We start from the raw sequence: 17,920 nt of genomic DNA, 5'->3' as shown, positions 1-17,920 counted from the left end.
GCCTGAGTTTCCTCCTCTGTCTGCCCCACCTCCCCCATATTAATTGTTCCTTACTGGTTCTGACTTCCTTTGGCTAGCCTGGCCTTGGCATTGCTCCTAGGTGTCCTAGAGTGTTTTCCGTTGCTGAGGTAAAACAACTTAGGAAAGGGTTTATTTGACTTCCAGGTCACAGTCCACTATCAAGGGAAGCCACACCAAGGCAGAAGGAACCTGAAGGCAGGCACTGAAGCAGACATCATGGGAAAATGCTGCTTACTGCCTTGTTCCTCATGGTTTTCTCAGCCTGCTTCTTTTTTTCTTTTTCTTTTTTGGTTTGGTTTTGTTCTGTCTGTTTATTTTGGGGGGAGTGGGGTGGAAGAGACAGGTCTTACTTTTTGACACCGACTGTCCTAGAACTCACTATGTAGACCAGACTGGCCTCCAACCCTCAGAGATCCACCTGCCTCTGCAGCAGACTCATCCTGCTTTTTTATATACCATGAGTGATGGTGTTGCCCCCAGCACAGGCCAGTATGATGAAGTATTTCTTTTTCAGTTGTGGCTCCATTTTCCCAGGTGACCCTTGTTGTGTCAGGCTGACAGGTGCTTGGGTGTTTGCTTGTTGCTTCTTTGTGTTTTGTGTTTCCAGCTCTTACACTGTTCTCGTAGGCTGTCACCTCTCTCCTGCTTCTGGAGGCCCATGGAAGCCCAAGTCTCTTCCACTCACGCTACCTTGATGGCAGATGAGATCTAGAGCAAGACTTAACCTTGCTGAACATTGCTTTTCTTCTCTGTAGGATATTCATGACTACCTTTGAGAAAGGTGTTTTGATTTCTTTTATTTCATGGTAGGATACAGATGCTAAGCTGTTTTTTTGTTTGTTTGTTGTTCTTTGTTTGTTTGTTTTTATTTTGAGACAGGGTTTCTCTGTGTTCCCCTGGATGTCCTGGAACTCACTTTGTAGACCAGGCTGTCCTCGAACTCAGAAATCTGCCTGCCTCTGCCTCCCAAGTGCTGGGATTAAAGGTGTGTGCCACCACTGCCCGGCTGTTTGTATAAACAGTGTTCGGTGGCATTAAATATATTCAGTTTTCCCTTTAAATTTTATAATCTTTAAGAAGAATCATTATTTTGGAGCCGAGTGTGGTGGTGCATGCCTTTAATCCCAGCACTCCGGAGGCAGAGGCAGAGGCAGGCAGGTTTCTGAGTTCGAGGCCATCCTGGTCTACAAAGTGAGTTCCAGGACAGCCAGGGCTATACAGAGAAACCCTGTCTCGAAAAACAAAAACAAAAACAAAAAAACAAACCAAAACAACAAAAAAAAAGCATCATGATTTTGGGGCTCAGTGGGTAAGAGTGCTTTCTATACACGCACAAGAACCTGAGTTCAAATTCCAAGCATCTATGTAAAAACCCAGAAAAGCCTGATGGGCAGAGACAGGAGGATCATTGGAGCTTGCCGCCAGCCTATCTCCGTGTTCATTGAGAAACCCCGTCTCCAGGGAGTAAGGTAGCGGGTGACAGAGCAGGACATCTGATATTCTTGTCTCGCCTCTGTGTGTGGATGTTCACACCACATGTACACACACATTATTATTTTAAATTTACTCTATTGATTTGCTTTGTGCATGTGTGTGGGTGCTCATTTGCTGAGGTATGGTATATGAAGGTCAAAGGATAGCTTCTGGGAGTTGGTTCTCTCTTCCTACCACGTGGGTCCCGGGGATCAGACTCAGTTCATCAGGCTGGAGGCAGGCATCTGTCTCACCAGCCCCCAAGTTATTATTTTATGCTGAGGATGGAACGCAGAGTCTTGTGTATGCTTGCCAAACCCTCTAGCACAAGCCCCAACCCCAGCCTGATACATTCACATCGTTGTGCAGCCGCTGTTACCACCCCTTTCTAGAACTTTCCATCACCCTCAAATGGAAATTGTACCCATCAATCAATAACTTCTCATTCTTTTGGGCTCCCATCCATGAGCACAGCATCTCTCTCACGTTCTGTCTCTGCGGCTTGGCCTGTTCTAGGTGCCTCAGAAAAGTAGAATTGTGCAAAGGTTACTTCAATGTTTGAGAGGGTTTTGTTTTTATATGGAGGGTAGAAGCCAGGGCTTTGCCCATAGGAAACACAGGACCTACCAGTGAGCTACAGCGCAGGCCCAGACATCTGGCTTAATAGCCCGTCCATCATCAGCAAATGGACTTTTGTGTTGTCTGTGTCCTTGCAGTTTTGACACTGCTGGTGAGCATTAGTGTGTCAGGGTCTGAGCCCTGCTTTGTAATTCTTATGGGAATCCAGGAGAGGAAGGAACGGTTGGCTCTGATGGTGATTTTATGTTTAACATCAAAAACAGTGTTTAGCTGAGCTTGGTGGCACAAGCCTTTAGTCCCTGCACTCAGACAGAGGCAGGTGGATCCCTACCTTTGAGGATGGAGATCAGCCTAATCTACATATGGATTTCTAGGATAGCTTAAGCCTACATAATAAGAACTTTTTATCAAAACAACCAACCAACCAACCAACCAACCAAACTACAATGTGTGCTGTTACTCTCCTTCTTTTCCTGTTGCTGTGATAAAAGACTCTGTCAGAAGCACATTAGCAAGAGAGAGTTTACTTGGCTGAAAGTTCAGAGTTACAGTCCACTGTGCAGGGTTGTGACTGCAGGAACTTGAGGGAGCTGGTGACATCATGTTCACTACTAGTAGGTAGACAATGGTGAATTTTTAAATAATAGAAAAATAAATTTATTTATTCTATTTATATGTGTGTATTTTAATTTTTAATTTTTATTTATTTATTTTTTTCTGTACTATGGGCATGCTTGGTGCCTCAGAGGCCCGAAGAGGGTATTGGGACTCCTGGGACTCCAGTTCTCGGTGGTCCTGAGCCAACATGTAGATGCTGGTGATTGCATCTTCATTATCTGGAAGAGCAAGTCATCTCTGGGCCAGAGAATGATGTTTGTTGAGTTTTATCCCCCCCACCCCCATTCTTTTATATATTCTTTATATATTTTTTATTCTTTATATATTTTTATATTCTTTTTCCAGACAGGTTTTTTGTTTTTTGTTTTGTTTTGGTATGTGTGTATTCTTGTCTGTCCTAGATCTCACTCTGTAGATGAGGTTGGTCTCTAATTCAGAGATCTGCCTGCCTCTGCCTCAGGAATGCTAGGATTAAAGGGGTTGGAGGTGGGGTGGGAGTGTGTGTGTGGCTGGGGCTTGGGGGTGGGGGCTCATGTGTGTGTGTGTGTGTGTGTGTGTGTGTGTGTGTGTGTGTGTGCGCACGCGCGCATGTGTGTTTGTGACTGGGGTTTGAGGGTGAGGGGTCATGCATGTGTATGGGGAGGTGTTCATGTCATGGCACTAACATGGAAGCCAGAGGACAGCTTGCAGCTCCAACAGGTTGCTGGTTCTCTTTCTCTACTGTGTGAGTCCCAAGAATGGAGCCTAGGGTATCAGTGTAGGTAGCTACCCTTACCCACTATCTCAGATGCTCCAGGATAGATGAATTCTGTGCCCAGCTCTCCTCCTCTCCTCATCCAGCTCCAGGAATGGAGCTGCCTCCTTTTGGAGCCTAACCTGAGTAATTGCTCTCGGGTGCGCCTGGTGCCGCATCTCCTAGTGATTCTAGATCAACCTGACCGCCCGTCACAGGTTCCAGTTCTTCCACACGCTTGTGAGCCTTGCTATTTCCCCTTTTCTATTTGTAGCCATCCGAGTAGGTGTGAGTTAGTGTCCTGTGATAGTGATGCTCAGTGATGCTGAGGTGCCCGGGGTGATGGACACCCCCTCCCTCACAGTTATGAGAGGTCCAATGCAGGGAAGACATAGACCTGAGAGCACAAGGAGACTCCATGTTTAGTGGGGACTGTGACACAGAGCTCAACCAAGGAACTAGAAGGCTCAAGCCATCACCTGGGGAGTGGAGGTGGGAACAGGCCACACCCACACAGTCAGGGAGAGCTCTTGGGGATGCCAGCCAACAGAAATTTCACCTTCTGGTCTTGGAGCCTGTTCAGGGGTGATGGTGGTGGCAGCTCAGTTAAGTCCCATTGCTCTGGTCACTTCTCCACAAGCAAGCTCCTCCCCATAGCCCACAGCATCAGTGGATCTTGGACCGAGAGGCGCTCCTGCTATCCAGGTTAGAGAGCATAGCTTCTCCTTCCTGGACCCTGGGTCATAAGAGGGATTGATAACAGAGTGTAGAGAAGGGGATGCCTCTGGAGAGAGGTTCTTAGACCATTTCAGTTTTTAAAGCCCATTGCATTTATTAACAAGGCCTTGTAAATAGCAGGGCCTGGCAGTCTGAGGAAGATGGCTGACTGTCCTGGCCTTGGGCTAAACAGCCTGTCTTTTACTTCCTCAATGCTGTTTTTATGGCGTAGCGGGAAGGCTGATGTGGCATGGACACTGCTCTGCCTGTTAGCTGGTGGCTTTGTGGGAAGCAAAGAGGTCATGAGATGACCAAGCTGATTTCTCATCAGAGATCCCTACCCTCAGTCGGTGGCCAGGCCGAGGCACTCCCTTCTCCTTGGGCAGTCCTTCCCATGGTGGGCCACGTATCTGAGCTATGTGTGTTAGCTGTTGGACACATGTTCTCTGACAGATGGGTCTACCATCTGTCTGGTAGGGATGTCCTTCCCAGCCCCTCCCAGGTCCTCTCTAGGGTGGGCCAAGGCCACCTGCCACATTGCAATCTCCAGCTGCTCAGGATCTCCCCAAAGGCCAGGGTGGCTTCCTGCTTCCTTGGCTTCTGAGCTCAATTGCTGAGGGGTGAGGCCTGCCATTATACAGCCAGTGGCAAGGCTGGGATGGCAACACATGTCTTCTTCCTTCTCTCTGAGTTATCTGGGCTTTCTATCCTGTCCCCCCTTCTTCCCACCTCTTCCCCCCTTTTTTTCTCTCTTTTGGTGGAAGGTATTTTTGAGACATACCGCTATATAGCTCAGGCTAGCCTTGAACTCACTCTGTAGTTCAGGCAGGCTCCCAACTAAAAATCCCCCTGCCTCAGTGCTCAGGTGGTGGGTGTGCCCCACCACTCCTGGGGTTCCTGCAGGTTTCTTCTTGCCAAGGCTCCTTGACAGGCTTTGGCATCTCTCTCTTCAGGACCACATTCCTGCCTGCCCCTTACTCTTCCTCATCCATCAAATGTTTTCCTGAGCTCAAGATGCCACTGTCTACAAGGGTTGAGACTATGGCGCATCCTTGGGTGGTCTTGGGGGATGGAGGTCTTATCTGTGCTGACACTCAGGAGACCTCGATGATCCACCAAAAGTTGGGGAACAGAGTGGATCCTTGCGAAGGAAAATCTACTGCCCCTGGGGAGAAGGCTTCCACAAGAAAGACCAGCCTTTGTGTCACCATGGTGATGAATAGTCACCATCCTAGAAACCAATCTTAATAGTGCCCGGGCCACTAACAAGCCATGTGGCCATGACTGAAGCGTTTCTCCATCCTGGGCTTCATTTCCTTCTTTGGCTTAGTCTGTGGGAGCACCTGCTTCTAGGAGACATGACCAGGTTCAGTCACAGTTACACCATGTGTTTGTTAAATGGCCTCCTTGTGGGCATGGTGGTACAGATCTTTAGTCCTCCCACTCAGAAGGCAGAGGTGGGTGGATCTCTGTGAGTTCGAGACTAACCTGTTTATGTAGACTACGTACATTGCATTGTGAATTCCAGGCCTGCCACATTATACAGCAAAATCCTGTCTCAAAATAAACAAAACACACATCAACAAACAAACAACCTAAGACAAAGGCCACAGAGGAATCAGCAACCCTTAGCTGTGGAATTTAAAATGGCAGCTCACAGGAGAGAAGGGAGAATTTGGCCAGCCAGGAAATGTGAAGATGGTGGCCTGAGGTTTAAAGGTGCCATTGTGCACCTCAAAATTGCTGAGGGTTTGTTTTTTGTTTTTGTTTGTTTGTTTTTTAGATTTTTGAATTACTGTCTTGTTTGTTTGCTTATTTGTTTTTCTTCTTTTCTTTCCTCCTCTTCCTCCTCCTCCCCTTTTTTTCAAGACTAGCTCTGTAGACCAGGGCAACCTTGAACTCACAGCGATCTGCTAACCTCTGACTCACAAGTCCTGGGATTAAAGGGTATACCACCATTGCCCAGTTAGGGTCTTGTTTTACAGCCCTGACTGGCCTGGAAATTTATTATGTAGTCTAGTCTGGTCTTTAAACTCAAAGTGATCCTCCTAGCTCTCTCTTGAGTGACATAATTACACACCTGGTTGCATTTAAAAAAATATTTGGGTGGCAACATATTTGTCATGCCAGCACTTGGGAGGCTGAGGCAGAGAAGGCAGCGGTGGCTTTTTGTACTGAGTGCTCCTCAGGCTTGGGGAAGGGTGTCCGACAGCTTGTATTGTGGCCTATCCTGTAAGAGGCATTGCTGAGCATCCTCACTGGGTCTGGCTCAGTGCCGAAAGCAAGTGACCTGGGCAGTCATCTCTCCTAGATCTGTTGATGGATGTTTCGAGTGAGAGTTTTTCCAGCTTGTTTTGATATGTAACAAATAGGCAGAGTGACGTGACTGTTGTTAGGAGAGACGGGCTTACTCTGAGTTTACGAGCTGACACTACAGGAGTCACTGTTTGCAGGCGTACCCACCAAACCCCTGAACTTAATTCCTTATAGTTCAGGCTGGCCTGGCTGTGTACCTGAAGGTGACTTTTCAAAGGAAGTTTGAACTTCAATTTAAAAAGAGATTTAATTAATTAATTAATTTATTTATTTACTTGCATTGGTGTTCTGCCTCCATGTATATCTATGTAAAGATGTCAGATCCCCTGGAACTAAAATTACAGGCGGGTACTGGGATTTGGACTCTGTCCCTTTGTTAAGCAGTTAGTGCTCTTAACCACAAAACCATGTCTCCAGCCCCTAATTTATTTATTTATTTTTTAAAGTACATTTATTCATTTGTGTGGATATTTGTGGATGGGTGTGGGCATGCCACCATGTGCATACTGAGGTCAGAGGACAACCCCCTCCCACCATGTGGGTCCTGGGAATCGAACTCAGGTCTTCAGTCTTTATAGCTAGAACCTTTATCTGCTAATTACTCTATTGATTGGCTGGTTGGTTGGTAGGTAGGTTGATGTGTGAGTATATGCTATGTTTGATTGGTTGGGTGGTTGGTCGATGTGTGTGTACATGCTATAACATGTATGTGGAAATCAGAGGACAAGGACAGAGTTGGTTTTCTCCTTCCACCTTTACAAGGGTTCCAGTGATCGCACTCTGGTTGTGAGGCTGTGGGGCAAACACTTTACCTGCTCAGCCACCTGGAGATCCTGGTAATCTTGAATTTCTGATCGATCCTATGGCCTCCACCTCCAAAGTGTTACAACTATAGGCGTGTACCTGGGTTATGCAGTGCTGAGGCTCGGGGCTGAACTCTGGGCTTCCTGTATGATTGTCAAGTACTTTACTCCCTAACCCTCCAGGGAGGTTTCTGGGTATCTGATATAGACCAATAATAAACACCCCATTCTCAGCGTGCACTTCTGGGGGGAGGGGCAGCGCTCAGAGTATCAGGAGATTACGTGGTGCTCGGAGCACACTGAGGGTGACAATGAGTGAGGCTGAGGTGTGCTGGTGGGGATGGAGATCCTCGCCCTCGGATCACCCACCGTCAGGGAATATGTCACAAGACCATGGCAGCCATCTCCACCCAGGCCACAAGGCCATTCCAGACACTTCCAGGAACATGAAGGTGAGGTTCCCTGCAAGCACAAATCCTATTGGGCAAGAGGACCCAGAACATTCCAGGAAGCAGCTCAGAGTGGCAGGTAGATGACATCCAGAGAGGTGGCTGAGCTGGATATGAGGGTGGACAAACCCTTTGGGTGCTTCACTGGAAGGACTTGAACGTTTCCTCTGTGTGTGTGTGTGTGTGTGTTTCAGGTTCCTTGTGTATACTAGGTAAGAGCTTTACTGCTGTGCCCAGCACTCTGTACCCTTCCCCCACCCCCTCTTGTATTGCTTAAGCTGAGGACCAGCCCCTGGCAGAAACAATCCTCTTGCCTCTCAGCCTCCCAAGTTGCTGAAACTCTGATACTGCTACGACATCTGGCAGACCTTGGCCTCTTCATCTGAGAAAGATGGGAAGCCAGGGCAGCACCTTTTGGATTTTAGTAGAGATGCCAGCTGCTGGGCTGAGAATAGTCTGAAGCAGGAAGCCAGGTGGAGCGATTAATAACCCAGGCCAGTATCAGTCTGTGAGAGGTCTACATGCTAATATAGTACCTAGATGGGCCCGCCTTAGGTGCCCGATATTGTTGGTCTGCATTTCTTCCTTGCCACTGGGATGCTGGACCGCCGGCATGTCACTCAGGGAAGGTGAAACACAGGGGCAACAGGCTGCATGTGTGCCTTGTCGCTGGGAACTGGAGCACTGTGGAAATGTTGCTCAAGGAAGAAGAACACAGTCTAGGATAGGGGGACAGCAGGAACTGGGACAGATGTTGTGGTTCTCAGTCTCCTGTGTACCCACACACTGCCAGCAACTTTGAGGAGTTGAGAATGGTTGTCCTCACAGGCCCACGCTGAGCCCTTGACATGATGTAGGTGGAATCTGGCTTAGTTCCAAGTATCAACTATAGGGAGGGGCTGGATGCCCAGGAAAGGAAGCTCATTGGCTAAACACTCTGCTGGTCTCTTAGCAGAGTGTCTTGGTCACATGTTTCAGGACAGGTAGTCTGAGGTAGTCTGGCTGGGAGCTGATTCTAACACCTACCATTCTCAATAATGAGATTTACCGGGGTTTTCGAAACTGCTTTGACCTGCCAGCTTTTCTGTTTGGTGACATGGTTGGTTCCACTTGCCCCACAGGCCACAGCATGGTAGCTTGGACCACAGAACTGAGGTGGGGAGAAGGGGTCTAATTTTGGGAATATTTTGAAAGCAGAATGGTGACAGACTCAGTCATTCCTTCATCCATGTGTTGATTCCATTCATCTGGTTCCAAACACTGGCGATATTAACTTGTTTTGAAACATGGTCTCATTATGTAGCCCAGGCTGGCCTGTAATTTCTGACACTCCTGCTGTCCGTTTCCCAAGTACTGGGTCACAAGCATGGACCCCGACTGCTAACTTTGGAGGTACAGACTGGAGTAAGAACAGACTGAATCGTGTGCACATTCTTTTCCTCTGGGATACTAAGAACCTAAACAGATGCAGATAATTGATAAGCTGCCAAGGCAAGAAAGAACCAGAGGAGCAGCCCAAGACCGATTTCCCAGACATCCCTAAGGTTCGCAGCATCCCCTGCTGGGTTGGCTAGTTTTATGCTAATTTGTCACAAGCTAGTCATCAGTGAGGAGGGAGCCCCCCTTGAGAAAGTGTCTTGTTAAGATGGACTGTAGGCAAGCCTGGAGGGCATTTTCTTAATTAGTGATTGATGTGAGGCCCAGCCTGTTGTGGGTAAGGCCACCCCTGGGCTGGTCCCAGGTTCTATAAGAAAGCAAGCTAAGCAAGCCACGGGAGCAGTCCACTAAGCAGCATCCCTCCCAGGTTTCTGCTCTGCTTAACTTCCTGTCCTGACTTCCTTTTATGATGAACTGCGATGTGGAAGTGTAAGCCAAATAAATCTTTTCCTCCCCACATTGCTTTGGCCATGGTGTTTCATCACGGCAATAGTTACCCTGACTAAGCCTCCTGCCTTCCCTTTCAATCCAGCTGTCCCGCCACCAACACTCAGACTCGCTCTCGTGTCTCCAGCCTTGGATTGGCCTGTGGTTCTCAGAAACTTCTTCTCTGTCATTCCTAACTTATTCCTGGCCTTTCTCTCTGAATTCTGATAGATTCTTTAAGCTAAGAGTGTATTCTCCTTCCCAAGAGACTGACTGAGCAGCAGGCTTCTCATCCTGTCTTTAAAAAAAAAAAAAAAAAAAAAGAAGGACTGGGTTTACCCTCTAGCCCAGGCTGGACTCAAACTAGAAGCAGTCTTCCCTGCTTGGACTCCTAAGTGCCTCCATAATAGATAAGGACCGCCATGCCTGGCCTGAGTTCTCACAGAACCAGTGTTAAGCCGGGCAGTGGTGGCGCACGCCTTTAATCCCAGCACTTGGGAGGCAGAGGCAGGAGGATTTCTGGGTTCGAGGCCAGCCTGGTCTACAAAGTGAGTTCCAGGACAGCCAGGGCTATACAGAGAAACCCTGTCTCGAAAAAAAAAAAAAAACAAAAAACAAAACAAAAACAAAACAAAAAACAAAAACAAAAACAAAACAACAACAACAAAAAGCTTAGCATCCTAAGTCAGTAAAAATGTGTGCGATCAAATATAGAAGAAAGACGTTAGAAGAACTAGATCGAGCTAGATTCGAAGGCAGAGTGGAGATCCACTTCCACCAGCTGGCTGTGCTCCCAAAGCTCCTTGGTAGAACTGGAAGTCCAAGCCCAGCTCTCTAAACTCTAATGTTGTGGTCGCTTTCCCATTACCAACCGCTGAAGGCTCAGGCTTTGTAGCTGCAGCACAGTCACCTTTAGTTAGACACACAGTAAAACTGCTGGGCATTCATTGCCCTGCCAGCAGCACCTATGGACTATGTCCTCCTCCAAAGCTTTGGAGGAGACATCTTTCAGGACTCATGTTTTTAGGTGCAGACTGTCTCACACAGTACCTGAGGAGCCTGGTTCCTCCTTTTGCCTTCCTCCCTCAGACACAGACAGGCCAGCGCACTCAAGGCCAGCACATCTTTCTGTCAGTTGAAGGCTCTTAATTTGGACTTGGCTGTGGAGAAAGGTCAGCTTGGGGGCCAGCCTGGCTCTGGCCAAGCTCTCTAGTTACAGCCTAGGGCTCGCCTCACCTGCCCCTGTAATAGCAGCTTCCTCACATGGCCACTCCAGCCTCAGCTGACAGGGCAGGCCTCTGCTATGCCCCCTGGCCTACAAGTCAAGCACAGAGGTGACAGCTTCCCCTACCTCAGCCCTCCCTCTCCCTCTCCCTCATCTGATGTTTACACAGAGGTTGACATCCCACCTGGGCCCACCTGCTTCCCAAACCTGAACTCCCCCCCCCCTTCTCAAACATATCTGCTCCATGCGGATATGTGTCCCTCTAACCTAGATACTGACTTCTGTTTATCGGACAGAGGGAGGAGGATCAAGGATGGACACACGGTCTGAGCCAGCCAGGGCTAGATAGCAATTCCTTTTTTCTCGAAAAGCAAACACACACACATACAGCAAAATATCAACTATGAAACGTGGCTGAGGATGTAGCGTAGGTAACAGTGTTTGCCTAGCATGTACAGTGCTAGGCTTGGTCTCCAGCACTGAATCAGGACCTGGCATGGTGGCACATGACTATTAATATAGCCCTTGGGATATGGAAGCAAGAGGATCAGGAGTTCAAAGTCACTCTCAGCTACGTAATGAGTTCAGAGTCGGCCTAGGAACTAATAATAGTAACAATAATTAAAAACCCAATACATCCTCTTTGATCTTATTTATAGTAATAGAAGATGTGGCTGGCTTGGGGACATAGTATGGCCTCCAGGTGATAGTGAGGCAGAGCCTTGAGCTACAAAAGTAGCCTGGGTTTTGGTTTTGGTTTTGGCTTTGGTGAGATTGAGAATAGAGGCCTTTTGCCTGTTAAACAGATCTTCTAGCACGGAGCTATTTCTCCTGGCTGCCCTAACTGGATGAAGAGGCAGGCCTCCTCCCTGGAAACTATTAGAGTCCCAGGACCACACCTTCTATCTTCCCCATTGCCCACCAACCATCTTTAAGGACCTCCTCATTTCCAGAGGCAGCAGAAACTATGAGAGCCTCACAGGCAAGGGCCAGGTATTTCCCACACAGAAAGCCCTGGGAAGGACCAAGGTGTTGAAGCAGCCACTGTGGAATGAGGAGTTTGGGCTGAGTGGTAGTGGCCCACGTGTCCTGATTCCACTACTGTCACCAGTCTGTCTGGTAACGATGTAGTCTCTTCTCACTAATGGGATATCCCTGTGTTCCAAGGCAGGCAGGGGGAGCTTACACAGTCCTTACTCTAAGTCTCCACCCAAGGTGGGCAGAGTAAGCAGCCCACCTTCATGCTTTCCCCACTGAGAGGTTGTGGTGTTTCTACAGGTCGGAATGAGCTGATCGCACGCCATATCAAGCTCAGGACAGGGAAGACGCGCACAAGGAAGCAGGTGAGCCTGGAGAGGTCTCCCCAAGGGGATTGGAGAGGCACCCACTTCTCTGGGTGCCCTGGTTCTTCCATTTACCAGCGAGTCAAACTCCCACTCTGGGATACTACGGGAAAAATAAATCCGTCCCCCCCACCCCCCCCAGCTTATGAAGTACTGCCAGACTCAAGGTGAACTGGGCAGGCAGGAGGGAGCTCCCCACATTGACCTGCTCCTCACACAGTACATTCACAGTGTAGCCAGAGAGCCATGGAGGGCTAAGGGTTGGGGACACACAAGCTGTCTGGGAGGTGGAGACAGGAAGTCTCTCTTTCTGCAACAGGTCTCCAGCCACATCCAGGTGCTTGCCCGTCGAAAAGCCCGGGAGATCCAGGCCAAACTCAAGGTAAGGAAAACCGTCAGCAGAGAGAGAACCCTGGGACTTGTGGGGTGAAGTGGGGCTTCCCAGAAGTCACCGCTCTTTTTCCAGTTAGGAAAGTCAGCGCTGTGGGTCCAGGGGCTTCCATTGTGTTGAGCCTGTGTTGTGTGCTTCTTGCTGTTAAGGACAGTTGAGGCCTAGCCTGTGGCATCTGCCATGTGTGTGGGTGGCAGTCTCCTGCTGGGCCCTACCTGGGATTTAGTGTAGCAGGGCCAGACTCAGCATTTCTGTCCCCCGACCCCTGTGTTCTCTGAGATGAGCCACCTCACCTCATCTCTTCCCTCGACGGGCCACCTCAGAAAGACAGTCAGTCCTTCAGGACTCTGGACCCATGCCCTTTGGGTGAGCACTAAGAGAGGGTGAGCCTTCTAACAGGGAGACCCTCCCTCATCCCTCCCCCCTCCCCAAGGGTTTCTCTGTGTATTCTTGGCTTTCTTGGAACTCACTCTGTAGACCAGGCTAGCCTTGAACTCACAGAGATCCACCTGTCTCTGCCTCCCGATTGCTGAGATTAAAGGAATGCAACACAGCCACCTCTAATCCCATCACCTCCTATCTGACTGGGGCCCAGATTCAAATCCGTAGAACCACGGACCTCTCTGCCTCCTGAGAAGCTACACTCATTGTCCTCACGCTTCCGTTCCTATCCTCTGCCCAGCTGTCTGACATACCCCAGAGCTGTGGCTCAGCACCTCCATCCTTTGTCCCCAGGACAGCTGGCCTGCCTGCAGCTGTGGATCCCTCCCTGGAACACTTCCAGCCCTAAAGCCCTGCTTGTTCTCCACGTACTCTCTCTGGTCTGCTTCTGACATACTGGGAGCCCAGGTGACAGCAGAGGACAGAATAGCTGTGTTATGTTTAGAGTGTCTAAGGGAATGTCCAATTCCTTGGGATCTCTCTACCATGCATCCTTGCTTCAAGAAATCTTGTATCTGTTTATAAATTGAGACTCGAAGGCAGCGGTCATTGGTCCCTAGTCAGTCATCAAGAGGAGCCACAAACCTCTTAAAATGCCGAAATTATCATGCATCTCCATCTTCCCCAGTGACTGGCCTGGGAACTATGTCCTACTTTCAAGGCTCCTGGGACCATAGTTATTAAGTTCCGGGGTGGACAGTAGGGTAGGTGGGAATCCTTGGGCTTGGTTCTGTCCATCTTCATATCCTTCATGAGCCCTGTTTAGTTTCCTCATCTACAAAATATCCGGATGATGTGGCACAGTCATTGGTAATGTCCCCTTCAACTGGAAAATGCAAGACTCTTGGCTTTGCTGTCTGGCCATTGATGTCATCCTTATGCTGTCCTTTCCATTTCCTTCTGCCTCTTGCCTCATGCACTGAGGATGTGGTTTCTCGAGCCCTGTCATTTGTTTAGATTAAGGATACAGGAAGGGACACATGTTGCCGGCATGGAACGGATGGAGCTCTCTGGGCTTGGGGTACAGTTGTAAATCTCAGTAGCCCTTAGGATATGGCATGTCAAGTCACCTCAGAGAGAGGCCTGGGAGAGCTGGCCTAGGATGTCTTCTTCTCCCAGAAGGACATGACATCAGTTATCAGAGGCGACCTTTAAGAACAAGGCTAAAGTTTATCCACAGAAGGACAGTAGTTGAGGATGCCAGCAACAAATTTCACCCATTCCCTTCTTTCACAAGCAAGCACATAGTGGAGAACAAGTAAGCACATAGTGTGACTTCCATGTGCTCTATAGGGAGTGCTGGCTGCCGATACATCCTAACACATTTCCACTGTCCCCTTGGCTGGCACTGCCTTCTGAGCCAGCTTGCAGTGTCTCAGTCATTTTTCTGAGACAATAAAAAAAGTCTCAGTCTGGGTAATTATAAAGCATAAATATGGATATGATTGTGTATGCCTATAGTCTTATCAGCAGGCTGACACAGAAAGCTCTTGCAAGCCCAGGCATTTGAGAACAGCTAAAATAGGCAGACTGTCTTTTAAAGAAGAGGAGAACTGGGCATGATGGTCCACATGTGTTAATTGGGAGGCTAAAAGAGGAGGACCCGAGTTCAAGATGAACATGGGCACTCTAGTGAGACCCTATCTCAAAGTTTTAAACAAAAAGGGGCTGGTGGTAGAGTATAGATTGCTTCTGTAGTGTAAGGCCCTGAATCCAAGCCCCTGCATCATGAAAAGAAAATGGCTTGGGACCGTGGATATGGCTACTGCAGGGTTGAGTGGTTGCCTAGCTTGTGCAAGACCCTAGGCCCAAACTCTAGCACAAAAAGAAGAAGAGAGAAAGGCTTAAAGATTATGGCCCTGGAGAGTTGGGCAGTGGTTAAGAGCACTTGTTGCTCTTACGGGGACCTGGGTTCGGTTTCCAGCACCTACATAGCAGCTCACATCTGTAACTCTAATTCCAGTGGGTCTGGCACCCTCTTCTGGCTTCCGCAGGCTCCAGTCATGTATGTATGCACTTCATGTACACACATTCAGGCAAAATACTCACATTAAATAAATAATTAATGAAAAAAAGAGTAATGCAATCTCACAATCTGAGAAGATGGCTGCAGTATCTATTCAACATCTGTGGGGCCCCTTCTTCCAGCATGAAAACACGGAGAAGGGCGTCACCACACAGAAAGCCAACTCTGACCAGTCGGTCTTCCTCTCCTTGTAGACCACCAATGCTGTCAAGTGGACTCACCTTCCTGACTTTGCTGAATTGCCTTCCGAAGGTCCCAGCACTAAATAACCAAGCTGTGAACATGGTGGAACAGTTGAGCCCCAGAGTGGACCATTCTTAAGGCTATCCCTGCCTTCTCTGTGACTCAGTTCTTCATAAGAGATACTCTAGACCTTCCTCCGCCCTCCTGGGGTCAAAGTGTACTAGCATTTCTCTAGATCCTTTGTATGCTGCTCCAGGCCATACCTATTTCCAGATTGCTCCTGGGTAGCTTCTAATTGTCCTGCAGATTTTTAAGCTACACAGGTATCTGCCAGTCTCAGCTTTTGCCTTACTCAAAGCAGACTTGGTTCTACCAAATTCTCATTCACCGCGAGATATTGACTCACCATTGTCTCCATTTGATAAAGATGGTAATTGGAGCCTCAGGTTCAATGGTAGAGCGCATGCTTAGCATGCTTGAAACTTGGGGTTCCATCTCCAGCACTAGAAAGAGACAGAGAGGAGAGCGAGAGAGGCAGTGTGGAAAATCGGGCAGGCAGCCTGGCATACATAGTCTCTAGTCAGGTTCTTGTGTCCCCAACAGATGAGGAAACTGATCAGAGAAGCCAAGCCACCTGCTCAGTCCCCAGCACATTAGTACTTCACACTTCAACCTGGTCTGCAGATCTGACTGCCAGTCCTGGACAACTTTTCTGACCCCAAGGCCAGACAACGCCTCCCCTGAGCCTGGTTGGTGGCCCTGCTCAGGTGCTCCCTTCCCATGTCTCCCCAGGACCAGGCAGCTAAGAACAAGGCCCTGCAGAGCATGGCTGCCATGTCGTCCGCACAGATCGTCTCGGCCACAGCCTTCCACAGTAAAATGGCTCTTGCCCGGGGCCCTGGCTACCCAGCAATCTCAGGGGTAAGTGGGGCAGCCCAGAGCAAGAGGCCAATGCAGCTTTTCCCCAACCCTTCTCTTCTGCAGAGTAGAACAGTGGCTAGCCTCAATTCCTGTTTTCTGAGTCCTTCCAGGGCCCATTCTAAAAGCATAGCTTTGCCCGTGGCAGAACCTCCGCTTATTCTTTAGCAGTAACACAGCAGGCCTTTGGAGAGAGGCAAGAGGCTGCTCTCGTAAGCTGCCCAATGAGAATTGGCTTAATTTATAGTTGAGGAAGCAGAAGGATGGGAACCGAATCCCAAGGCTTTGACGTCGCACAACGGTGTCCTCAATACCCACCCGCCACCCATCTTGTCTCTGCTCCTGCTCTGCACCCCAAGAGTGCCCGTGCCGAGTGGAGAGCTGCTGTCTAGGGACAAATCTGTGCTCAGATTTCAACTTTGCCAGCCTAACAGCCAGTCTCTAAGCCATGTCCGCATCGTCACACTTTTAGAATGTTCCAGAAATGGTCCTCCTTCCCAAGCTTGTCCTACAGCCTGAATAGCTTTTCAAGATGCCCCACTTACACTGTCCTCACAGATGGGGAAGAACCATTGAATGTCTTGAATTTCACATGTCTTTCCGTTATCATAGTCATAGAGAGTCTTGGTGTTAGTTGGAATGTTAAATAGATGGGACATAAAATGTTTGTGTTGACACTTGGATTAAATCATTCTTTTTTTTATGTTCGAGATGGGAACACACCTCAAGAGCAAGCTAGGCACACGCTCTACCACTGAGCCCCTGAGTAGACTTCTTGGCTCTGGGACCTCAGAGCCATACATGCTTTAGAGGCCTTACATTGCCCTGTGATTCCTGATGGGGGAGAGAAAGTGCCCAGGCTGGGCTTTCCCCATGGAGCATAGAGAAAAACACACCTAGGTGTGGCCGCTGCCTGTTAGCATTGGCTCGTTAAACAGAATCACTGGCTTGTCTTCCTCCACTGCTGGAACTACCTTTTTTCCACCTGGAGGCCCGCATGGCCTCTCCCTCACAGACTCTCCCCACGCTCCTCTCGCGGGTTCTGGCCCCATGCACAACACAGCTGTGCTGAGTCTATACTTTTTTTTTTTCTCTCCACAGTTTTGGCAAGGAGCTTTGCCAGGCCAACCTGGAACATCCCACGAGTGAGTATGGTTTGCCTTCTTACCCCTCACTTCCTGAACCGAGCCTGGCTAGGGGAGATGGGGCAGGGGGATACGGGCTGCATGCACTGTGCGATCAGCCTATTCAGGGTAGCTTTGCTCTCAGACATCACTTACTTAGTCTGCAGTGTCCACACTCAGAGCCATTTACTTAAATGCTTGTCTGTATAGGGTGTAGGTGGAACTAAAGCTTGATACCCAAAGGGGCATCAGGTTGGCCCCAGAGAGGATGCGAGGTGGATTGCCTCAAGAGATATATTGCTTCTATAACTCAAACACAAAGCCTGGGGGATTTGGCAGGGGAGGGTGTTGGAAAACCAAACCAGTGTCTTCTAAGGCCTAAGGCCACCAATGGCCAAGCTACCAGAGCTCCTCCAACACTCTCCCCAGAGCCTGATGCCTCCTCTCTCCTTTCTCCTGCAGTGTGAAACCTTTCTCTCAAAACACCTACCCTGTCCAGCCTCCGCTGCCTCTGCCAGGTAGGTGGGTGGTGCATGATCCCTGGATGTGTCACACCCTCTGCCTCCTGCCTCAGGTCCCTGCTCTTACCACTGCGAGATGTCATGCTGCAGCCATGCCTCATGGGTCCCTCATGGCATTCTGGGGTGACACCAAATGCTGTACTTGTGCTCAGGGCTGGCTGGATTGGATTGACACA

The 17,920-nt window shown here is 49.0% G+C and overlaps 1 protein-coding gene across 2 annotated transcripts in view; it reads left to right on the top strand.

The window, feature by feature from the left end:
- Tead4 (TEA domain family member 4) overlaps positions 1-17,920 on the top strand; it is a 73,671-nt gene that overhangs the window by 36,752 nt on the left and 18,999 nt on the right. Inside the window, 5 exon segments of one of the 2 annotated variants that reach the window (NM_011567.2) lie at positions 12,076-12,140; positions 12,460-12,522; positions 15,974-16,102; positions 17,201-17,244; positions 17,686-17,741. In NM_011567.2, coding sequence (NP_035697.3) covers positions 12,076-12,140; positions 12,460-12,522; positions 15,974-16,102; positions 17,201-17,244; positions 17,686-17,741 — 357 coding nt within the window. 2 annotated transcript variants of the gene reach the window in all.

Source organism: Mus musculus, chromosome 6 (genome assembly GCF_000001635.26).
Source record: "Mus musculus strain C57BL/6J chromosome 6, GRCm38.p6 C57BL/6J".
In the NCBI taxonomy this organism is placed as follows: Eukaryota; Metazoa; Chordata; class Mammalia; order Rodentia; family Muridae; genus Mus; species Mus musculus.
The sequence above is the reverse complement of the archived record's forward strand: the minus strand, read 5'-3'. Positions and strand labels throughout refer to the sequence as shown.